This window comes from Alexandromys fortis, unplaced genomic scaffold (assembly GCF_014885135.2).
Source record: "Alexandromys fortis isolate MF-2015 unplaced genomic scaffold, M_Fortis_MF-2015_v1.1 scaffold_38, whole genome shotgun sequence".
NCBI lineage: Eukaryota > Metazoa > Chordata > Mammalia > Rodentia > Cricetidae > Alexandromys > Alexandromys fortis.
The window spans coordinates 9586302-9612586 of NW_026067916.1; the positions used below are offsets into that span (position 1 = coordinate 9586302).

Below are 26285 nucleotides of genomic sequence, written 5' to 3' on the forward strand. Positions count from 1 at the left end.
ACCAGGATTTACATGAATAAATAGAGCTAAGGAGAAGCGTTGTGTGTTTCAGCGAGTCTATCTGCCATTTGAAATCAATAGGAGTACGGATCAATTTTATATGAATGGAATAATAATTGTCATTTAGTTACGTTTCATATATATACATATACACATATATATGTATGAAGTATATTTACATAATATATATACAATCATATTTATACACATATGAAGTAGATATACATATATTACCCCAATTACCATATGGGCCACATGGGAGAACCATTTTATGGGAAACAATGAGATTGGAAGGTCTTCCAGAAAATTTTCACTATTCTACAAATATCTGATGTGATATGAATTAAGGAAAAAAATAGAGAAAACACTGAGAGAGAAGTCACGGAAATGTGATGTTTGATTGCATGTTATAGTAAGTCAGAGGAAAGCATCGTAGGTTAACTAGACAGCGTGCGATTTGTCAAGCAAATGGGAGTCTTTGCAAGAAGAATAAAGGTAGCTACCTAAGATATCTAATCCTGTGATTTCTTTTTATCACAAACAATTATATCTGTCTATTATTATACTGACTTATGGATGTGGGAGTAGGAAGGATACTATTAATGAGAGAAATATATCAAATATACTCAGGCCTTTAGTTTCTTTATTTATAGTTTCCTATGTCCAAGTAGCCAATGGATATAGGGCAGCATTGTAATTAACCAAAGCTTGCTTTGGAAACATCAATTTATTCTAAGATTTTAGGTATATCATTATTGTCAAAATTAAAGAATATTTAGATAGATAGATGACTATCTAAAGTAAGCTCACACAGGAAAAGAAATACATATATAATTTTCTATTTTAGTCACTTTATTTTCTGGCCTAAAGGGTAGAGTGTTAAAATTATAAAAGACTTCTTCAAAAACTTTTTTCAAAACTAATTATGTGACTATAGAAATTTTAGAAATAGTATTAAACTATGATTAACATACAGGTTGTATCCATTTAAAATATACAGTCTGATAAATTTGAGCATAAATATATATCTATGAATAAGTCCACAATCTATGTCATTGGCATATTCATCATTTATGACCCCCTTATTATTACCACCTATTGATAAAAATAGCACATACCACTTAAAATCGTAACAAAAATTTTAATATATGCTGTAGTTTGGTACCTTTAAGTAATTTGAACAATATCAGATATTTTCAAAGTGAGTATAAATGTGGAAATGGGAACATTCAAGCAAAGAATAATAAAAAGGAAAAGATAAGGGGCAGTACAATTTTTCCTAGGTGAGACGTGTAAACAGTTTGCTTGATGAGAAATTTTATGGCATTTGGATATTTATTTTTGACATACTATCAGAACAGGTTCGAAGACAAAATAACATGCATAAAATTTTATCTCACCCATGTACTTTCTAATGTGATATATTGAAAAACCACAGTATTTTCATGTAACATTTATATGAATGCATTTACATTACATATTATAACCAAACAAAAGAGATTATTCAATTCTATATAATAAAATAGTCCTAAACTTTGGAAAAGTATTAGCACCATAAAGAAAAAAAATAGCAGCAAGAAAACAGAGGGAAAAGCCTAAGCTTTCAAAGTTAAGGTAACAACAAAGATGTGCAAACTGTGAGTAGATCCAGAATCTAGGAAGTAGGAAACGAATGAAAAAGACTTGTGCAACAATCAGATTTGAAATTTCAGTGTTTCATTAGGGAACAATGGGATGAAGATAAAATTTCTAATGCATGCAAATAATCTTACATGGCAGAAAATGGCCTTATGCCAAGATGCACTTGGAATTAATTATTCAGAGGCAAACTGTCTAATTGCTTTCAAAGATTCAACTTAACAAGTGAAAATACTCACATATATGCAAAGTAACACAAATGTCCATTAAGAATAGGGAATGCAAGGATGACAGCGTTAGTAATTCATAAAGGCAAGCAGTGTAAATAGAGGAATCTGAAGTACTGTGTCCTCAAATTTCTGTTCTTTTAGCTTTGAAACAAAATGATTTGGGGAAATAAACTTGAATTGTTCTACTTATTTTTGGCAAAAAAAAAAAGCGGTACTTACTGATTTGTTTATATAGATTACAAGCTAAATTCTATCCAATAATTGATGTGCAGATCAGTTCAACATTATATAAACATTTGTAGGAGAGTTTTATCAGTTCATTGAAGGAATCTGATACAGGTGATCCACACCCCAAAGGAGCGAGGTGAAGGGAAGGATCCTAAGGGAGACACATGGAGGGCTCCAGGCAGCAGATAGTTAGGATATCCTGGGTAAACTGGGAAGGGAAGGACAAGGGAGGGTAGCGAGGATGGGAGCATAAGGGCTGAAGACAACCCAACTGGAGGAGGGACAGAGTGGGAGCAATGAGAGACCTATCTTGATAGAGGGATCCATTGTGCAGCTATGGAGAAATCAGGTGCTAGGGAAATTCCCAGGAATGCACAGGATGATTCCAGCTGAGACTCCTTGCAGTAGTGGAGAGGGTGCCTGAACTCGCCTTCCCCCAGAAGATTAGTGACCACCCTAATTGTCGTCACAGAGCCTACATCCAGTAACTGATGGAAGCAGATCCAGTGCTCCACAGCAAAGCACTGTGCTGAGCTCCTAGAACTTAGCTGGAGAGATGGAGTAAGGATGATATGAGCAAAGGGGGTCAGGATTATTATTGAGAAAGCCACGGAGACAGCTGACCTGAGTTAGTGGTAGCTCATATGTTGAATTAGGAGCGTCGGGGCTACGTCCCCGGCACCTGGCCACCTGCATGGCTAGCTTATGCCCGAAATAATTACACGGAAACTGTATTCTTTTAAACACTGCCTGACCCAGTAGCTCCAGCCTCTTATTGGCTAGCTCTTACATATTGTTCTAACCCATTTCTAATATTCTGTGTAGCCCACAAGGTGGCTTACCAGGGAAGATCTTAACCTGCGTCTGTCTTGAGTGGGAGAATCATGGCAACCCCTGACTCAGCTTCTTATTCCCAGTATTCTGTTCTGTTTACTCCACCCACCTAAGGGTTGGCCTATCAAGGGGCTTGGGCAGTTTCTTTATTAATAAGAAATCACTCCCACATCACTCATAGACTCTGGACTGACAGCTGGGAATACTGCAAGGGACTGAACTAAGCCCTCTGAATCTAGGGCACAGTTACGTGGCTTCGTCGGGGGGAGAGGGAACTGGCAGGAGAACCAGGATCTATCCCAGCTGCATGAATTGACTTTTTGGAGCCCATTCCCCCTGGTGGGATGCCTTGCTCAGCCTTGATACAGGGAAGAGGGCCTTGGTCGTGCCTCTACTTGGTATGCCAGACTTTGTTGACTCCCCAGGGGAGGTCTTACCCTCTCAGAGAAATATAAGGAAGATAAATTAAATTGAAGAAACAAAACACATTTCCTTAACACCAAAAGCACATGTACATTAATAGTTCCTTTCTTTTCTCTTTCTTCTTCCTTTTCCTTTTTCCTCTACTTGAGGCCAGGCTATGATGGATTGTGATGGGGAAGAGAAAGACATCTTTAATTTTACTCATGAGAATTATCGAGTGGAGTAAGTTATTCCTTAAAACTATGAGATGTGAGAAGCCGACCTTTGACTGCAAGCAATGATGACAAAAGCGTGCTTCTGCTTTACCTTAGAGCAGTCAAACAGTCTGAAACCATTTAAATATTAAATATTTCTCTGCTAATTCATACCTGGAAACAATATAATAAGAGCATTAGCAGGAGACTTGAGTTCATCTGAAGGTAGATCTAGAATTTATATGAATGCATTCATCTCTACTGCTCTCATTTTTCGTCTGCATAGAACAACATCATCTACAAGGCTGCTCACTCTATGTTCCATTTTGTACAATTATATGACTTTAATGGCCTAGAAAATTATCATACATATGAATATATATCAAGTTATTTAATCTCGTCTTGCCTGCTTTAGCCAAATGAGCAATCAAGCCTTGTGTGTATTCAGCAAAGTTCACTTACAGCTATGGATATTATACGGATTTAAATTCTTTCATATCTCTGGATAACAATATTATATTATTTATAATAACTAATGCATATTAAATGGAGATTAGTTATAAATTTAACTATTATATGAAACAAAATCATCTTAAAAGAAACAAGCGTGTATCTTGTGAAAATTCCTCTGGTATGCTTTAGCCCGGGAAATAATGTAAGTTTTGACCAGCACTTAGAAGGAAGGAGCTATTTTAGGATGCCCGCAGCATATGCAAACGTGCTGTCATGCGTATATTTAGCCCTGTAACATGATCTAATCCTACAAGAATGGGGTGCTGATTGTGAACTAAGTGCTTCAGTCAATGTGAGAATGGTAGCGACCCGTTCCTTTCTGAGCAACTTTGAGATGGAGTTCTAAGTAGTGAAATTTTTAAAATAGGAATTATGCCAATAATGCAATGAACTGCATGAAAATTTCACTTAGCACACCAAACTCACCATGCAGAGCAAAGTAAATAGATTTTAAGTCTTTAATAGCTACTTTATCTGCTCTTTTATTAGTTTACAGTAACTAACTCTTCTGCCTACCTTAGGCACATCATTAGTTACGTGGTAAGCTACAGAGAATTGCTGTATACTTACAACCCCTAAAGGCTCAGAAAAAATTTGGGAAATTCCAGCTCCTAGTGTTTGCAGTATGTTTGTCATCTGATTTTGACCCCTGCCCTAGGTTGTCCTGGATGGCACATCCGTGGTTCCAATATTAAAGATCAAAACGGCTTAAAAATTGACTCCTGTATTGAACATGGAGATTTTTATTCTCATGATTCTATCAGCAATAGGGAATGACAATGGCTTGGATCACATTTATTTTGCAACTGGAATTATAAATGATCCTAGCGGTTTAAAGCGCAGTGGTGGATACGCATCAGCTATGAGCCGGTATGTCACCCTACCACACAACAGACCTGAGCGCATAAGGAGTTTTGTGCTTTTCCAGGAACTTCTGGAATCAACTTAGTTTGTTACCAGTGGATAAGAAAAGTGTGTTATCACTGTGAATATACATTTACTCTCTGAGATAACCTAAAAGTCACCTTTGTCCTCCAAATGTGTGACACCATTTTGAGCATTCTATAACAGAGAAATAAACCAGGATACTGTGTCTGTGATGTTTCAATTTGACCAATAGTGGTTCCAAAGCGCTATCACATGTCCTCATGATCCATGACACATGTGACCATATAATTCTGGAATATTATTTATGTGTGTACTGTGATAGAAATGAAACTCATGGCCCCACATATACTAGACATATACTCTACCTACAAGCTGTACTCTGTTTTGAAATTCATAAAACATTTTCTTGTTTTCTAAAGGTTGATATTTCTTTTAATTGAAAATACTCCATGAATAATTTTTACTTTGTTATAGAAATCGTAGACAATACATAATCTCTTTAATTTTATTAAATTGATTATACAATTGATTATTTTGATATTCATAAAATGAAGCATTCTTTGCTCAGTTTTAAAATTCTCTAGTTTTTTTCCCCAGTAGTACGATTTTCACTGAACAAAATACAGTGCTAAGTGAGCCTGCAAGGGATAGGACTGAAGCCCCAGCGAAAAGTTGTTGATTTCCCTCCCAAATTCCCACAGCCGGAAATCTTCAAGTCACCAAAACTAAACTAAGCCTATGTATTTGATGTAGTGGAGGGGAGCCCATGTGGCTGTCCTTGTGCCTGATGACCCTTGGTTCCCAGTATCCCCTTCAGCTGCTTGTGGTTGCAGACGCAGGGTTCGCTTACAGTATTTTGGTCGGACCTAGAACCCACAGGTCCTAATTTAACACCATGCCCTCACAAGTAAATGAAATAAGTAAATAAGCCTATGAAGGTCCTGTGCTTGAAGTCCGCATTCACTGGCTCTGTGTTTAGCTTCCATGGCCCGTGGTAGAAAGCGCACAAGCATAATAATGAGAAGAATCACGGCTGTTCACGCGAGAGGAAGAAGCGTACAGACCCACAGGTCGACGAAGCCTTATTTACTGCAGTCTTACCACTCTTCGTGTTTCAGTATTATACACGGTAGGCAGCTGCTCAGACAACTGTGGAAATCAGATACATTATGATATGCCAGAGACAATAAATATTTGCTGCATCATAGACTTAAATTTAGATGCCCCCATGGCTCTTCCTCCAGGCTCAGGAAAACATGTAAAACCATATAGAAATACTTCATTAAAAAAAAAGGGTTGTCTCATACAAAAAATAAAATCTATTTTTTAAATTTAGTTTTTCTTTAAAGTAATTTCATACAATACATTTTGATCACATTGTTTTGTTGTTATTTTTTTCTCCCATGTCCTCCCAAATCCTCCCAACTCCCTATGCACACTTTTTGAAGATCTCTCTAACCCTCCCCCTTTTCAAAAATCAAAACAAAATAAACCACATCAAAAAAATAATAAGAGAAAAGAGTCCACTTTCCATTGCCAATTGCTCTTGGGCATGGAACCTGCCCTGGAGTGAGGTTGGTGCACTCAGGGACATGCCTTTGGAGAAATCCGATTTGCTTTTGCAGGCAATTATTAATCACAAAGAGCTTCTTGATTAGGGGTAGGTTATCTTTTAAATATAAGTTCAAAGAATTATTTCTTTCATATGAAATTTATCATACGATGATGGATGAGGATGACAATTTAAAATGATACATGAAAAAATTGTAAGCGTGGAGAAGAAGGTAGGCAGGAGAGGAGAGGTCAAGGTCAAAGGGTTGCAGGGAGGATAAGAAATCTACATTGTGGTGTCCGTGTGCTCTAATCCATATTCCTAAGTATGGTTTCAATAAGTTTTTAGATCTTGAGTTAATCAAATGCAAATTACCTTTTGTTTATTATTTTGAGACTATGATACTTTGATGAATCAGAATAACTGCCTATCATACCCAGATACAAAATGTGGGGCCACTGGCGGTGGGACCAGGATTTATTCTTAGGTCATGACCTGGCATTTGGATCCCATTCTCTATGGAGGGGTACCTTGCTCCCTGCATGGGTACAGGGAGGAGGGCTTTGGTCCTTTCTCAATGACAGACTTTGCTGACTCCCCATGGGAGGCCTTACCCTCTTGGAGGAGTGGATAGGGATTGAGGTGGGGGAACGGAAGGAAGAACAGGAGGAGGATCTTGGATTGGTATGTAAAATAATAATGATGATTAATAATAATAATCATAATAATAATAAAATGTTTAAAAGGAAGAAGAAATGGACCTAAGTCATGACCTGTGATTGCTATACTTTAAGTTGTCATTTCTCAAAAAAAAAAAAAAAAAGTCCTTAACCTCAAGAGAGTTTCAAGAAATACCTTCAAAAGGTCCCGACTGACACCTTAAAACAGCCACTAAGTTTGGACCGAGTTCTTACTCTCTTTGTTAGGGATCATGTGTATTTGGGTCTTTCTATATGACGCTTCAAGAGTCAAGTGTACGCCAAAATATTTTATATAATGGATCACATACTGCAATACACGTTACAGATAAGGGTGACTGTAACAGCTCCAGTCCCGATGCCGGTCCCTCATATCTGTCTCTGTGCACCCAGATCCTGTGACATGAGACACACCCATGTTAGCTCAAGAGTCTTCATTCTTTAGGATAAAGGAAATTACAGCTCTGTGCAAAGGTATTGCCGGCTGCTGAGGAGAAGAGCGTGTTTCAATCGGGGTAGATTTCTGTTCGAAGAGTTCTGGCAATATAGTTCTTTGTGGTTTTTTTCCTTTCAGCATTTATTCAAGCGGAGACACAGAGTCATCTTAGGAGTTAAAAACTATTCAGAGTCTGAAATTGTGAGTTACGCCTTTGTGCTGCAAACCCTAGGATATAAGCATCTCAAATCATGTATAAACATAAAATGTAATTTTCTCTATTACTACAAAGTATTTGCTTTAGAAGTTATGCTAATAAAGGTGTTAAAAATTTACACACAAAGCCGGGCGGTGGTGGCGCACACCTTTAATACCAGCACTCGGGAGGCAGAGGCAGGCGGATCTCTGTGAGTTCGAGGCCAGCCTGGTCTACAAGAGCTAGTTCCAGAACAGGAACAAAAAGCTACAGAGAAACCCTGTTTCGAAAAACTAAAAAAAAAAAAAAAAGAAAAAAGAAAAAATTTACACACAATAAAATAGTAGGTATTAATATTAGTACAAACTCAGTGTATCAGTTAATAATGTTTGTTTCATTTTGTTTCAGGAGCAGGTGAATCTGGAAAAAGTACAATTGTTAAACAAATGAAGTAAGTACAGAATGATTTAACTGCTTACTGTTTGATGTCTATCTATGCATTGAATAATTCTGTGTTAATTATTTATTTTAGTTTTTTTTATTAGAATTACATCATCTTTTCTTCTTCGTTTCTGCCTACAAGTCTTCCCACATTGCCATCTTGATCTTTTCCACATTCGCTGTCTCTTTTTTCATTAATTTTTGCTACATATTGATAAGTACAATCTGTTCATGAAGTCTCATCCACCTGACTGACTAGTCATGAGCTGAAATAGGGCAACACTAACACACACACTCACGTGGACAGGCAGAGCACAGGAGGCTTCACCCCTGCACTGAGAGCTACAGACAAGTAAGAAATGTGGAAGAAGTGGTATCCCTATTTAAGAGCACACATCCGATAGCACTGGTCAGCACTGAACACCTGCATTCAAGTATCATTATACAGACTGATAAAATCTGTTTAAAAATGCTTTGTGAATCTCTTTCAGAATTCAAGCAACCTCATCAGAATTTACAGGCAGTGGCAACGTTTTTCCTGATTTTTTTTGAGTGTTCAATTATTACTTCTATTGCTTAACAAACACCAATTTCTCCTTTCCTTTTGAATTTTGTCTTTTAGATTTTAATACCAGTAGCTGTGTTTTAATTATATTAACCCTCAAATGAACGAGCTTTTGAACAGTGATAGTGTAAACTGAAAATATTTGAAATGTGTCAATCAAGAATCCATTTGAAATTTGGAAGAAATTATTCTATCATTGACATTTTTTAAAATATGAATATGAAATACTTTTTCACTGATATCATTCCAACAGATTCTGTTATGTTATTACATTATATTTTCTATTTATTCTTTATAATGGGATAGCTGCCTACATTTCTGAATGAAAAAGTATTAAACACAACTGCTATAAATAAAAACTGCAATGAAAGATGAATAAAATAAAGCTAGATAGCAGTGATGAGGCTCTCTGGTTAATCCGAAACATTTTCTTTCTTCAATACTATATTGTCATGTAATTTGCTTGTCAACTATTATTTAAGCTCCAGTTTGGAAAACTCACCTATAGGTGCCAGAAAATGTTTGTCCTTTTTTTTTTCTATCTCCAAATCATGGTTTTATAACCAACCATTGATCTATCTATCCTAACACAGTTATCTCTCATTCCTTTATATTCTTATTCTTTTCTGATATCCTATTATCTAGGTCATAATCACACTTGAAGGTACTTTATTCTTCTTAAGTATCTGTTACTTATATGCTTAAATATAGTTTTAAATAAATAGTTTTTTTGCTATATAAAAAGAAAGCTTTTAAATATTAAATAATGTATAGTCAGACAAAAATTAGAAAAGTAGAAACAAAGCTAACAATGAATATTATAGATATATAACTGACTACCATCATACATTTAGGAGGCTGATGCAGGAGAATGACTGGAAGTTTGGGCCAGTCTATGCTGTGTAGTGAGTACCATAACAGCCAGAGCTGTGATGTGTAATGTAAGACTATCCCAAAAGGCAAAACTACAGTATTTCTCTAAAAATTATTATCTGATGCAAAAATGAATATTTACAGCCACTATTTTTAGAAGTACAGTTTGCAAAATCTAACACATATAATTTTTCTACATCTAGCATAAATTTAAGACTGGAGAAATTGTAGGCTATTAAGTGCACTTGTTGCCTTGGCATAGGATGAAGGTTAGGTTTCCAGCACCCTTATGACAACTTAAAACATCTTTAACTCTAACTGCGGGCTATCTGGTGTCTTCTTCTGGTCTCTCAAAACACCAAAAACATGCAAAAAAATTCAGGCAAAAGATTCACACACAAAAAAGGAAACTAATCTTTAAAAATATATATGTATCATATTATACATATATAATAAACTTGGAAAGTCATGAGTGTTCTTTAGCTATACATATATCTGAGAAACTGCAAGAAGAATTTGAAATACGTAAAACATAGAAATAATTTAAATATGCAAAGTATGAAAATATAAGTAAAATATGAGTCCTGTAACTATTTAAAATAGTAAAATGGAAGATAAAGATTCCTAATTTAAAAGAAAGTACAAGCAATCAATGTGCAAGCTGTTGAAGCAATTCGTTCACTTGCATTATGATGAAGTCACCGCACATGCGTATGGCAATGTCTGACCAGCCCATGTCCAAAGCTCGGTAACTGCATCCCTCCGTTCACCTGGACTGCCTCTTTTATCTATAAAGTCCTCCTTGCTTTTGACCATTTAGAAAGAGCTTATTATGCTAAAATAATCAGCTTATTATTTCTGCTATTTCTTGTTTTTTTGGTTTTTATTTCTGTTACCCATAATAGAACTTACCACAGTTTTTCTAATGTCTATTTACACAGATATGGCCACGAACTTTCATAAAATACAAAAATCTGTCAAAATGGTAATTTTTTTCCTACAATTTGGTGCTTCTCATTAGAAATTTTACTGTGATGGAAAGGTTTCATGGTTATGCTCTCTGAACCAAGAGTGCCTTCAGTGGTCATTCAAGGATCTAACTGTAATTTTCTGTAACATGGCTGGGGGTGACAGTGTGTGATACATCCTGCATAGACTGGAATTCCACTCTGGACCTACTGGGACGAAGAGTCAGGGGAAATTCTGTCATTTATTTCAGTACATAATGAAAAACTAAAATGACCAATAAACACTTACTGGATTGAAAAGATCTAGGAACCAACTTATACCTAGACAACTCTTCCTAAAAGAAATAAAACTAAGCAGCTGCTTCTATCATATTTTTCCTCATAGCCATCAGAACTTGAGTTACCAAAGGAAATGAATGTCCCTAAGTCACTCACAATTGGCATTTTAATTTAACAATTTTAATCATTTCTATGTTTTGATTTTGAACAGAGAATAGGTTTTATTCAGTCTTGCTTTGATCTATTTACAAATATATCATTCTGCATTTTTATAGTCTATTTTGCCACCTGTTTTTTTTTTTTGTTTGTTTGTTTTTGTTTTTGGTTATTCAAGTTGTTTAACAGGTTAATACAGCAAGAGAAACATGGCCCTGTTGAAGACAAAACTGTGCATTTGTTGGCAGTCAAATGTGAACAATAGATTAAAATAATAAAGGCATACTCTTCATTCCTCTCGATGCCTGGTGCTTCCATTTCATGGCTTTCAGTTCTTCAAAGGCTTTGAAGAGGTGTTTGTGCTAAGTTTGACCCCTAAGCTGGAACTTCTATGTGTGTAGACACAAGATAAATCTTGAGAAAAGTGACATTCAAATACAAACACAAAGCACTTTTAAAACAACATGAAATAAAGAAAAGAATGCCAGGAAGAATGTATCACACAGCAAAGAAGCACCATTAGCACCAACAGAGATTTTAGCTCTAATGGGAAAATCTATTTTAAGCGATTATTCTTAAACTCTCTCAAAGCCTGACTGTGAGTGAATGGGAGGAGGGAAGAGAGGAGCCCAGCCAAATCTACTGCCCGGTAACTCAACTCTGAACCCAGAGGCACGTACACACATGGAGGAATGGCAAGGGAATTAACAAAAGCAATTACCTCTATTTTTTAAAAACTATCTTCGTTAAAGCTGTAGATAGAAAGCAGACGTTCCTACTCCCCAGTGTTTCTTACGAGACAGGAAAAGCCAGGATTGTTCTGCCGAGACTTCAATCATGGTGAAAACATCACCCAGGGTTCTGGACTTCATGCACAACTCAGACCTGAAAATCAGGGAATTTTCTTCTTGAAAAAAAAAAGGAATTTAGGTTCTAAATAAAGTGTTTGTGGATCTATATATTTGAAAAATTATTTTATCTATAACAAGATTGAATTCGCCTTATATTTAGCATGTGTTCTTCCCATGCCCTAAAAGGCATTTTATGAAAAGACAGTGAGGGAAAAACATGCAGAGATGTTAAATTGCCCAGACGTGGCAAACACACTTGATAAAAATCCTTCCTTTTTAAAGTATACATACTACGCTTTTATTCAAGCGGTTTATTATTGATGGTCATTTGTACTGTATGAGTTCACCTCACAAAAGCTTTTCTTGTGTAACTGTAGGATCATCCATAAGAACGGGTACAGTAAGCAGGAATGCATGGAGTTCAAGGCAGTCATCTACAGTAACACACTGCAGTCCATCCTAGCCATTGTGAAAGCAATGACTACGCTTGGGATCGATTATGTGAACCCTAGAAGTGCAGTAAGTATGCAATTATTGAAAGGCCATGTGATAATTATGTGGCCCATGTGGAATGTGAACTAAAGAATCATAGGATCGTGTTGGTTGTCCTAGTCTATGTCAACGGAACATAATATAATAATTTCACAAATGTTAACTACCACCAGCTTATATTTTCTTATTTTTCTCTCAATTAAACCTCTCTTTCCTACTGTTCACTATAATTTTATTAAATAGTATTTTTTAGGATTTAAAACTAATATTAAGTATAACAACATAAGAAACAACTGTACTTTTATTTATAATATCACATCTAAGTAATTTTTCATGTATTTAATTAATAACTATTTCATACATTATGATGCTTTAAAAATCTACTTACTTTAAAAATAGATAATATGTAAAAACTATTTTAATATGCAGATCATGAGTATATTATAGTCTAAAAGCCAATAAGTAACCCCACTACAAAACAAAAGCATTAAAATACTTTATCTGTTTCCACAAGCGCCCCCCCCACCCAGAGTGGCTGGTCATCTCCAGATGGCATCAATTGAACAGCCCCCAGTAGAATCAGTGTACAAGAGCAATAAGCATAGGAAGAACCATATGTGAAATTAGCGAAAGACACAAAGTACTTTCCTCCTCTCCGTCCCTTCCCAGCCATCCAGTTTAGGGTTGACCATTTGAATGAGAGTTGGAAGTTATCAGGATGAAAAGGAAAATGTCCCTTTCTACACTGTTTATTTTACAGGAAAGTATAAATCCCCTTTCTTCCCATCAGTTTTCTCAGAGAGTGATGAGAAACAGAGAGAAACAGAGAGAGAGAGAGAGAGAGAGAGAGAGAGAGAGAGAGAGAGAGAGAGAGAGAGAGAGAGAATGGAGATATGCTACGTATACTTTGCGGCAAACCATTTGCAAAAGCCTGGAGTCTATGCTCTAAAAACATCCTTTACTAACTTTCCCCACAGTTTGGATTCAGATAAGTTTCCCACTTCTCTGGCTTTGCCTTCTTTCACACAAGCAAAAGGGAACTCCAAGACCCTCCCATCTTTAGCATTTGATGATTTATTGAACCTATTCTATTATAGCTAGTCTGTTACTGCTGACCCTGACTTTTCTTAAGCACATAGAATTTTACAATGACTCTTAAGGAATGGCCTCCTATAATCCTTTAATTTAAAAGTGGGGGGGGGGGAATGGGCTGAAAGGGAGTAGTTGGTTAACTTCAAACAGCTGAAATCCAGGGCAGACACAATGCTGCTTGACTCCCTTTGCAGGGCTTTGTGAAGACTGCTTCCAATGTATTACATGACAATGTTTATTTCATTTTTCCCTCCCAGGCAATAATATTTACTACAGCATGTGCACCTTCTGCATTCTTTGATGATGGCCTAACGATCTTGGAATTTGTATATAATATATTCCATGTACTTTGTCAAAGAGTTTATTTATGAAGCAAGTTCCTCTCCTTTCTCATTTCTTGCCATGTGCTACCAGGCACTGACCCAACATTTACTCAGCTATTTTATTTCTTAGCCATTTCCCACCTCTGCCCAAATGGCAAATTTTCTGCACAGCCCATAATTGACACCACCTAAGGGATAGCATTAACACATTTTTGGGGGGTCCAAGTGTAATCGCTTGCCAGAATGATCACAAAGAAATATCTCATGATAAACAATCTCATTTTTATTTTCATTTTACAACAATCTCATTTTTCTTTTACTCAGATGTCAATGATATACACCAAAGTATTCAGATTTCTCCATAAAGTATGTTACAATTTTTCCAAAAGGTAGTTTTTTCCAGATATTAGCCTGTTAGTATAATGGATTCTAGTTTTTTTACTCTTAATAAATTTTGGAAGAAATAGTCAAGGAAATTTTTTAGCAAGAAAAGTAGATAATGAAAAACCTTGCTGGGCGGTAGTGGCGCACGCCTTTAATCCAGCACTCGGGAGGCAGAGGCAGGCAGATCTCTGTGAGTTCGAGACCAGCCTGGTCTACAAGAGCTAGTTCCAGGACAGGAACCAAAAGCTACAGAGAAACCCTGTCTCAAAAGTCAAAAAAAAAAAAAACCTTTTGCATGCTCCATTTAAAACAATATCTGAGCCTAAATAGATTGCTGATCTTCTTCCCACCAAAATATTTCTCTAGGAAGACAAGCAGCAACTGCACGCAATGGCAAATACACTAGAAGATGGCGACATGACACCCCAGCTGGCTGAAGTGATTAAACGCCTCTGGGGAGACCCAGGAATCCAAGCTTGCTTTGAAAGGGCTTCTGAATACCAGCTCAATGACTCTGCCGCTTAGTAAGTGACTTCTCAGGATCATAGATGATACATATGTCTATAACTGGGCGCATAGGCATGTAAGCACAAGCAAGGGAGAATGGTTTTGCACTTTATTATACAAAACTGAGAGACAACTGAAAAGACATGAAGTAATTTGCTGGAGAAGAAACAACTCTTACACATATCTTTCCTTATTTAAAAAGAATTAACCATGATACATGGTGCTTAGCACTAATGCAGACAGATGGTGTGTATACCGACGTTTGAGGCTATATTAATCTGAAACATCTATTTCCATGTTGCTGAAATCGTCTCCTAGAATAACTTTTGATTGGTGATATATGCATTAGCTCACTAGGTTATTGAGCAAGATAGAAAGTTCTGAAAGTCAGTAGTTGATTTGTTTCCAGACTTTAGCACATTATGACATCCAGTTGGATTCAATCACAGGAAATATTGGCAAGTAAGTATTTAATATTAATAAGGAACTTGGGAGGGCATTAAACTGCTTGTAATGTAATTGTTACCATGACCTAAAACTTCCTTATATCAAGTGTGTCTCGAGTTATCCTGGAAACTACCAGAAGAACAAAGCTAATGAGGAAAGGGCTGGAGTGTTGTGTTTGGCCAGTCAATCCCAAAGATCTAAATAAAGAAAAGAGGAAAGCCTTAGCTAACGGAGGATCCATGGTTTACTGATTGGGGCCATCTAGTGTGCTATTTAAACTCCACAAGAGTTAAGAACAGACAGGGACTCAACAGGACAAACACTATCTTTTCAGGATTAGAAGTAAATCATCAAGACATTTTAAGTGATCTCAGACTTGAGGCCTAAAAACCTCTGTTTGGTTTATCAACTAGAGGGTTTGACATCCAAATCCCATATTTGCTTATGAAAATCTGGACTTTAGATGAAAATCAGTTTGCTAATGCCTCTTCTTTGCCTGAAATAATTTACAGATGCAAAGAATATTCTTAAAAACGTATCTTTACTGAAGCTTTCATTAGATGAAGTTTATTTCTATTTTTGTGAGTACATGATTTCTACTCTTTTACCTGGGTATGAAATGAACGATACATAATACACCTATCGCAGACCCGAGCTCATCAATAGGAAATTTATTGTTTTAAGTAATAGTAAATAAAAAAATTAAAAACTGTAAAATCCTACAGTACTTCTTTGATTTCTTTATATCTCAATTCATCACCCATTTACAGTCAAGCAGTCTTTATTAGCATAAATATGATATATATAATGATACATTTTCACATTTTAGTATTTCATAGGCACAATATTACTTTTCCTGTTGAACAAAATCCCTTTGGATATACTTGTTCCGTAAGACTTTATTCTCCAAGTTTTGTGTCTATGGCAGGAAACCACACATTATCATTTTTTAAATGTGTTTGTTGGCCTGACTCAATGTAATATGCAAATTTACCATAAAATTAGTATGCTATTACCTTTTCTATTTCAATTTACCACAGAAATAGCCATATTGCTATGCCACTTAATCCTGTGTGTCAAATACAATGGTAGAAATGAAAGAAAATACAGTTTTACTTCGTAGATTATTCTTGCAAGGTTGAAAATGCTAAGAGCACTTTTCATCCTTAAACAGGCTTGGCGCAGGGAGTTTAATCAAGTTTACACCTCTCCATTACTGAGCTTTAGATATTGTAATAAATAAAACCAAAAGCAAGTAAGCAAAAGGAAAGAAAAGGAAATTGTTCACGCTGTTAGGAACAAGAATTCTGGAAGAGTTAGGGACTTCACCATGCACTGATGGACCGTGATTTGGTTCAGTGCGGACCCTCATGAACCACCTGGGATCTTTCATTGAGCCTTATGGATTTCAGCATGGCCCTTAATGGAAATGACTGTGTTCGAAACTAAGTAATCCATGCAAAAATACCCAAACAATTCATAACAAGGAAACAATTCAAATTAAATCATCCCCACAACAGGAACTTTGAGGAACTTGTAGTAGCTGTGGATGCAAACATGCTAAGGCATCCTAACACGTATAAATGCATTCAAACATCCCTGCATGGAGGAACAGCCTTTCCTTCATCTACCTACAGGATAGCAAATCTGTCTTACAGACTAAGGTAGTGTTGAGAAGTTCGTCGAGAAGAGCTTTCCAGGCGCTAGTTGTGATCTGCAGCCCACAATGGTGGTGTCCCAGCTGCCAGTTCTTACCATTCTGATCAGCAGCGTAAAAAGCAACAGAGGGCGTTTGTTTTCTCATATACTTTAAACTCTTAAAAATACTCTCGGGCTGAATTGCAGTGGATCCCAATGTAAAGTCAAAAATATGAATGTATTCTGTTTTATTTTGTTTCCATTAGCTACCTTAATGACTTAGATAGAATCACAGCCCCTGGGTACGTGCCAAATGAGCAAGATGTTCTGCATTCCCGGGTGAAAACGACTGGTATCATTGAAACTCAATTCTCCTTTAAAGACTTGAACTTCAGGTATGTACAAACCTGTCTTCTACGTGTGGGTGGAGCAGACTTCCAGTTCAATATTTCTTCTTGGAGGGCTCTGCAGCCCACAGTCAAGTGCAGTGACTTTGAGTTAGCTGGATGGACCTCCTTTCCTGACATCACCACCTTCCTTCCTGTGCTCCTTCAGCACACTCTAAACCTCTCCTTCCTTCTGGGCTGCGTTTTTCAGTCAGGTGCTATCCAGATTCTGTTCCTAATACTTAAAAATGACATTTTTCTTTGAGCTTTTTTTTAAAGAAAATATTTAAATAGTCTTTTAGGAACAAGTGCCAGGGGTACTATTTCACTTACCCTCTTACTTCTCTAGTTGTTTGACATATTCCTTAAATCAACCTTAGTTTAAGATGCAAATAATGAAAATACAATTATTTGAATGTGATGCTATTTAAAAAACTCACAAGGCACATTCCATCAGCCCGTTTTGGGTATGGAAATGAATCCCTATTTTATTACCTTTAATTCCCTTTAAGTAATCCTCTGAAATTCTACTATCAAATCCCTCTTGGACTATATTAAGAAACGGAAACCATAATACAGTGTTAGATAATGTCTCTTGGTCCTTAACAGCTTTCACACAAACTTCCCAGAGAGGCCGAGTATATTTGTCATATTCATACAAAGCTTCACACTATTTTATGTGGATTTGGGGGTGAGATAGATTATTAGTAGTACCAGGTTATGTTAGTAATGAAACATTGCTAAAACTGCACACTAAGCAGGGTCAGTCATGCCTGCAATAATGGAGACGTATTTAAAGAATTAAAAGGAAACAAACAAATCTGGAGAAGCTGATATGAATTATTTGTAGCCAATTTTGAGGGGGAAAGTAACTCAATGCTCCTTATCCAGAACCCTCAACTCAGTTTGAGGGTAGTGACGGTTTTGAAATGCTGTGAAGAGTCTAGGTTGGTCATTATGAGGGGGCTGATTAGAACGGCTATTAAAATAGTTTCAAGAGATATAAAAGTAATATTTTCCAAATTTGTACTAAATTTCAGGCCTACAATGAGTGACTTTTCTGGAATTAATTAACGAACTGGCCTCCCATGAGATCAGGGCAAAGGGAATGCAGCTGAGAATGCAGCCAGCGCTGCCTGGGCAAACTCGGTGAGAGTATCTGTCTCCTCAGCCCTTGCTTGGTTTTGTTGAGTCAGATGAACTTTGCCCCAGTTTCTGGAATTTTCCTTTGGGAGCCAAGTCCAAAGCTGCTCCCTCTGTCTCCCTCTGCCTTGCCAGGACTTTTGTACACAGTCCCTTTTCTGTCTTGCCGCCTTCCTTCTCCGCTAATCCCTGTGGCACAGACTGGAACTCATGCGGCTTTGAGGCTAGCCAGGCCCGACGTGGCCCTGTTTGTCCTCCAGGAAAGCGCAGCAGCGCGCCTTGTGGATCTCTTAGCTAGAACACCTACGATAAAGGTTGGATCAAGTTAAGAACTTGCAGAGTTTTGAGCATCTTGATGTTGCCTGTCTTACATGAGCCAACGGAATTCTCTCAGCCCCAGATCATCTGAATCGTGTCATGCCCCACTCCACACTGACCCTCTTAACAGTCCACTCATGAATAAGCTCGTTCTCTGTTTTAGCATTCCGGGCATTAAGACTTTTGCATGTGCTTTACGTAGTGTTTTTGCTCCTTTTTATCATCTAGATCCCAAATGAGAAGACGCCTGCCCCTTTAGAGCCTTGGCCTTCCATCTGTTTACTGTCTCTCAACAGCTGTCCTGTAGTAACAGGCAACAGCGTGCTGACACACTTGAGCAAAGGCTCTCCGAGTGCAGTAGGGTGAATGACAAACGGAGGATAAGAGCTAATTTGTAGTTAGTGATGATTTCTCAGGAGGAAATACCTCCACCCTGCCGGTCTCAAGCTGCTAGTGCTCTATTACACATGCAAAGTTCGGAGGGAATTCAAATAAGCAGTTGTCGCCCCCACGCCTGAGTCCTCCTCTTTTCCATAATAACATACCACGCTACTTTCCTGGTTCTCCTTGTTACCAACGCGCGATCTCCTTGCTTCGCTTTTCATTTTCCCTTTTGTTTCCATTTCTACTACATGCACTCTCGAGCTTAAAAAGTCTGGGGCTACATGTCATGACGGTCTGCCACCAATTCTTGCAACAGTGGTTTGCAAAAGGAAGCAAAGGGTCGGCTTTAGCCGAATGTGCAAATGTATCGCAGGAAGTACAATGTACACAAAACGGTGGCCCGTGACATGATATGCTGGGTGATTCTATATTTGATCAAGAATTGAGGAATGGAGATTGGCAAAGCCTCCAAAGAGAGCCTTTAGCATTACCAAGAAATGCTGTAGTTGTCATGAAACTGTGAAGCTTCCTGTTTATAAAACGTGAATCCTTATACCTTGTTACTGAGACTCTTAGATACTTTAGAATGTAAAAGTATTCTTTTATTGTGAAGCAATTATTGTATAAACATGGTCTTGTTTTATATTCTCTTTTATAGAAAAAAATGATAGGAAAGAAAAATCAATCACATCTTGCTTAAATGTTTGAAGAATTTTAAAAGTTTATTCACAACAATTGAGATATAATAATCATTTAATAAATTCCCAAAGTTTAGCCATCCTTTTTTCAAATACTGAGTAGAAGAGTCCTAATGTTTAGGCTTTCATACTACATATAAAGTTCTGCGTTTCGAAACGGAATGTAAACAGAATGCACTTTCCAAGTTCTCCTCGGCAATTTCCCAGGTCTTAAAATATATTACATTAGCATTGATTCGTATTCGCATAGCACAAATCATCCTCAGACTATTTAAGACTAAAGAGTTAATTTACATATTAAAATGGAGAACTCGAGAATTTTAAACAGGAATATCAAAATGAAAAGCTCTGTGTGCCAAAGTACTGTGTCATCTCTCTGCATCATCAGACTTAATGGAAATCAGCCCTGAGTGCTTATCAAACCAGAGCGGCAACTGTCAGGCTGATAGAACAACTTATCTTCAGAGCTCTTATCAAAGCAAAGTTCCAACTGCCAATCTGGCCAAGGATGTTTACAGGTTTTTCAAGTTGCTAAGTCAATGGAAAACAGGAAACGAATCTAAGCATTTCTTTTGGGGAGTAATGTCCCCAGACTTAAGTGATTTAGAAATAAATCTAAAATGAGTTATCGATTGTAGAAAAGTTATTTTCTCTTTAATGTTCCACAATTAAACTATAGAGTTGAAATCACTGGGCAGAGGAGCCAGAAAGGCTGGAAACTGTCTCAACATAGAACCGAAAAATGTGTAAATTTGGCAAAACTGCTTTCAAGAATGTTTGAACAGATGTGTGATTTGAAAAAAAAATATGACAGTTTTCTTAAAATATGAAAGTTGAGTTCTATTCGCTGTGTTCACTTCCAAGAGTGTGAGTCACCAGGCTTAGCTATGAGGCCGATTGTTTAGCCAGGAGCTGCATCCAGCTTTAGATTTGTTACTCTTTATTAGAAGTCAAGGAATTGTAATCCACACATGCTACACATTTGCTGCATATGTGGTCATGATTAAGATTACCAGAATAATATATGATCTGGCATGGTTTTGATTATTTGCTTGTTTTACAGAACTAAGCATAAAACCTAGGAGCTTCAGCTCTCTAGGCAGGTTCCCAATACATCACATCATATTAAGCTGGCCTTGAAGTGATGATGTAGCCTAGGTTAGCCTCAAATTTGTCACTCTCTTGCCTCCCCATCCTAAGTGCTCATGTTGTGTGTATGCTCCAACATGCACAGCCTGGAATTTCTTTTAATGACTCTATGACTATAAACCATATGGCTGTATTATTTTTCTATCTTTCTTTTATTAAAAATAGCTTTTTCATCCAATATCAAGGCACATGGTAAATGGGATTGATAATTATGTCAGTTTTCAGACTTGGTTCACTTGTACTTCTAAATACTTTTATTATATTTTAATGTCAAAGATAACTAAGGGATTTAGACATCCCTCTGTACCTGCATGCCCTTGGTGTCTCTGAGCTGATTCGACTGTATAATGGCGGCACAGGCTCAGAACTCCCGTCCTCATAAGTACTCACAGTTAAGACACTGAAGCAATCCTGACTAAGGCAGCATCTTCTACAGATCCCATTTAACAGAATGGCTCAGAATGAAGTCCTGCTCAGATTAGCACTTGTTCTAATGTGACCAGAGAGTAGAAAAGGTTAGAAATGCTGCTTTTCGGGGGCTGGAGAGATGGCTCAGAGGTTAAGAGCATTGCCTGCTCTTCCGAAGGTCCTGAGTTCAATTCCCAGCAACCACATGGTGGCTCACAGCCATCTGTAAAGAGGTCTGGTGCCCTCTTCTGGCCTTCACGCATACACACGAACAGAATATTGTATACATAATAAATAAATATTTAAAAAAAATGCTGCTTTCCCAGAGATCCCATGCCTGTAGGAGGAACCATGACATCTATCACAAATGGGCTGCAGAAGCATGGCTATTAATTCGTTCTCCTTAATTACATTATGAATTTTCAGTAATTGGAATAGTCAAATTACTCATACTAATCTATTATATTATGAGGCATAAGTACTTTCCTGTGGTCAAATATAAACCCATACAATTCAGTGGCCTTCCAACTGATTAAATAGGACCATAAAATTCAACTGTTTGGTCAGCTGTTTAACCCAGTCATATAACTCTGGTGGCTTGCCCTATGTTAACAGCATGGACAGCTTAACACATAATCAATATTTGGTTATCACTTAAAAGCCTGGCTTGTTAATTTTTATTTATATCCTAATCAATAATTTAAAATCTTTCTTTTAACTTCAAGAATGCTAATTTTACCATCCGATGTTTGAAAATATTTATAAGACCCTCCTAAAACTTTAAACAAATACCCCTCTCTCCAATATCCACAATTAGCCCTACAAGTTCCATGCAACCTTCTTGAAGCTCTCATTCAGAGAACTAAGGATACCCAATCATGACCATTCCTCTCATTAAACTGTCAGTTTGATTTGATCAGTCTAAACCACCCTGGTAGTGGGTATAGATGTATTTCACATTTTAGTTTTCTTTACAGAATGGCCAGACTGTTTTTGGTTGTATATATATATACATATATATATATGTATATATATACATATATATATTCAATTATATAAGTAAAATTTCCCATTCTTGGTCTTCAGCTTATTTAAGGATTCTACATTAATTTATAATTCTATAAAGTAGAGCTCAATTTACATTTTATAAGAATAAATATATGTGAGAAATGAATCATTATAATAATAGTGAAACAAGACCCAGCTTTTCACGATGCTGACGTCATGTCCGGAGATTCAGCACAGAAACACCTCTGCGGACCTTGATCTGGTTTGTTAATGAGCATTTCACTTCAATAACAGCAGATGGCTGAGAGAAACGTGCAGAGCGCTCCGGCCCAGGCTTCTGTGTCATTGTGTACAGAAAGCAGTGCTGTGACTCACGTGAGTCGTAAATGGGAAGATCATAAACATTCATGCGAAGCTGGGCTCTCAGAACACTTTGTTACCACGAACAAAGACTGCATAAGCTTTGTCCTCTCTTCTAAGAAAGCTAAGCTTGGTAAGCATGTTCGCGGGAAGCTGTCACAGTGCCCAGAAAACAGCATTGAGGGCAGGTTCCCTAAGTTCCACATCTTACTAATAGCGAGTTTGGTCAAAACTAATATTTTTTAAGTCTTAGCTCTTCAAAGGCTGAATTTTAGTGGGCAAAATAATGATGTTCCCTTCAGACACAGAAAAGTATTATCATGAGTGAATAAAATGATAGCTATTAATTTGTTTCTTGGGGAGAGCGCACAATTCATATACTGCATGTTTGCAGTGGTAAGGTAGTCTCACTGCTACTGTGGGTCTCCACTGTTTATAGTCACAGGAGAAGAACTCCTTCTCAAACCTGCCGTGAGTTCCTAGTCGACTGTAACTGTCAGGTCCTCAGAGAAGGGAAGGACTTAGTCAGTGAGGGGAAAGGCATGCTTTCATTTTGATAATCACCTCAGAACCCCACCTGATGCAAGTTGGAGCCGAGCCACTCAAGATGGTAGGGCTTGCTTACGAACGTGAAGGAAAGTATACACAGGAATTAAGCATGCAAGGGGTGTGCGAAGTGCCTTCGTCCCCACTATGCTGAATTTACGCACGTCATAAAGTTCCTTTAGAACTTTCATATCTCGACCATCCTTATTATCATTCCACTCAGTAGTAGATCCTGTGCCAGACATAAAATAAAATGAAACTAATTCTTGAGAAATCAGATTACTATCTCTATGGCAAAAGGCTGGGTCACCTACAATAGAGTGGAGCAGTTGTTGAAGGCCAAAGTTAAAAGAGTTTTTTTTTTTTTTCCCAGAATTTAAAGTTTAGAAGACAATTTGAAGATGTGGTGTGAGTTAAAGAAGAAAGTGTGATTCAGAATAAGCAGCAATTGAGAGTAGAGCCCAAAAGCCAATTAAAAGAGACAAAACTAAATGCTCCAGCAACTCCAGGTCCTGCTAGTGGACAGAATTTAGGAACATGTCCTTGAGTCCCATAGCATATCATACCTAGTGTGAAAAGGAATGAGTTTTCTCGTCTTGCAAACCAAGTCACCCCTTCATGTGACTCCATTGTGTGGGACCAGTGGTCAGTTAGTTTTCCAGTAAGCAGTCACTGGACAGAGGAGAAGCCTGTGACGCTAGAACTGAAGACACACTTATCTGTTCAAATCTGTGGGTGTGATTCCAAGTGACAATCGCACTTGAGAAGCCCACTGGGAATGCCATCTTAGTGATAAACTTTCTACAGCCACATGGGAAAACCCACACATTATAGGATACAGAATCACATTCTTCTGACATCATCTAAGGATCCAGAATAGGCCGATAAGTAAACAAGTGGAGAATATGTAAAACTCCTGGAATCCAGAACATCTGCACTATCTCTACTGAAATACAGGGAAACATGAGAGGAGACATTTATTTTTGCCCATTAACTTGTTTATCAGCATGAAAAACTGCTGTGTGATCTGGAGAGAGAAAACTAGAGACTATTCCACCCCCACCCCGACACCAAGAGGACATGACTGCTAACTCTAGATGCTAGAATGGGAACTTTGGTATAGTAAATAGGTTTATATATAAGGGGAAAACACCACAGAAATTAGTTATTATATTGTCTAGCATAGTGCCTAAACATATGGTCTCAGCAAACATTAAATGATTAATAATCTTTAACAAGTTACTTAGTTACTTGAGCATCTGAAAAATAAGAAAAATAGCTGTACATTTCTTTCAGGCTCCTCCTTCTAGGGATCCGAGTCAATGATTCTTCCATGTGTCCAAGAGTACAGCATATCTGGTGTTTGGTTTGGGACACTTGGGGAATTTCTTTTCTCTGCTGCAAAGATGATAGCTATGTTATTGGTGTTCTTATCTGTGACCTGTGTTTCCTAGTCTGTAGTTAAACTTTAGACTTTCAGAGTTTCCCCTCTTATCAGTGGGTACATTTAACTTCATTTCTTTATTCTCTACTGGTTTTAAAGGGAAAATATGAAGTTAAAATGTATTTTTTCCTTTAGCCAGCCTCTTTCTATGTAAACTGTGTGGCCTTGTATTTGCGTTGATTCTTTTTCTACCTCCAAACTACAGTCCTTCCCTCCTTGTCACACTGTATTCCTGTGTACAGTTCTTTCCTACTTGTCACACTGTATTCCTGTGTACAGCCCCTCACTACCTGGTACACTCTATCAAAAACAGATTGTAAGCCCTGGAGGCTAAGTCTTTGATGTTGATATAAGAAACATCCAGGAAACATTGGTTAAACTGACCATGAATAAATAAGAAATGGTAGTTATTAATTTATGTAGCTCAATTTTTTTCTTCTTGCTTCTAAAAGCTTAGATTGTTTTCTGAAGACATGCTTCATAACCCCACACCTAGATACTTTTACATGTGCTTTTCATAAAAGTTGTCCATTCATTTGCCAACAAAGTCTCTATTCAGTTATTTCACAATATTTACTAAGTGTGTATTGTGTGCCAGGCATGATGATAGGCAATATAACTGAAACAATTAGTCACATAGAGCCTTGCCTTGCATGACTCCTGTTTTGTTAAACATGATAGATGTCAAACAGACGAAGTATTTTTTTTTTATTGTTTGGCATGAATCCCATAAAGTAAGAGTGGGCCACATAAATTAAATGGAAATGAGGAGAGAGAACTTAAGGGGATTCTCAGAAAGCCTCCTCTGTGGATGAGACTTGGTAACAAAACATGGCATTTGAGAGAGAAGCAGTAATGAAAGGGAGAACAAATAAGCTCAGTGTGGTAATCACACAACCTCGAGAGTGAAGGCAGGCTGGCAGAGAGGAAGGGAGGGAGGGAAGAAGGGAGGGAGGGAGGGAGGGAGGGAGGGAGGGAGGGAGGGAGGAACGGAGCCATCAAGATCTTTGAAAATAGCAATCATACCTTTTCATCTTCATATAAACTGATTGAAATCAGTGTTAGCACAGAACACAAGCTAATTGTTTGAATAAAAAAGATTTCTAAGAAGAGAGCAAAGAGGATCCTTGTATCAGAATGATGTACCCAATCTTCTAGTCTTTCTGGTCTATTCACTCTTGAAAATATGTATAAACTCTTATCAAAGTCTTCTAAGACTTATATTTTAAACTGCGTTAAAATTTCCAATTGCTCAAGTTAGTGTGAATATTATTCTACTCATGAAATTTCCCTTTTTCCTATAGTCCCTTATCAAATTATGCAACAGAAATCAAAGAATGCATTTTAAGTATATCGAAATATGCAGCCAATGTCAACAATTCAACAAGACTTGGAGGATTAATTTTTCATTTTTTTTTTTTACAGAATGTTTGATGTTGGTGGGCAGAGGTCAGAGAGAAAGAAATGGATCCACTGCTTTGAAGGAGTGACGTGCATCATATTCTGTGCTGCCCTCAGTGCCTACGACATGGTGCTCGTCGAAGATGAAGAGGTGGTAAGTCCAATGTAAGAAGTGGAGGAAGAGGAGAGAAGCT

The 26285-nt window shown here is 37.4% G+C and overlaps 1 protein-coding gene across 1 annotated transcript in view; it reads left to right on the forward strand.

Annotated features, from left to right (window-relative positions):
* Nucleotides 1-26285, forward strand: part of Gnat3 (G protein subunit alpha transducin 3) — a 38601-nt gene that overhangs the window by 7627 nt on the left and 4689 nt on the right. The window contains exons 2-6 of the mRNA XM_050139819.1: nucleotides 8239-8281; nucleotides 12341-12482; nucleotides 14621-14778; nucleotides 17113-17241; nucleotides 26116-26245. Coding sequence (XP_049995776.1) covers nucleotides 8239-8281; nucleotides 12341-12482; nucleotides 14621-14778; nucleotides 17113-17241; nucleotides 26116-26245 — 602 coding nt within the window. The remainder of the gene's footprint in view (nucleotides 1-8238; nucleotides 8282-12340; nucleotides 12483-14620; nucleotides 14779-17112; nucleotides 17242-26115; nucleotides 26246-26285) is intronic.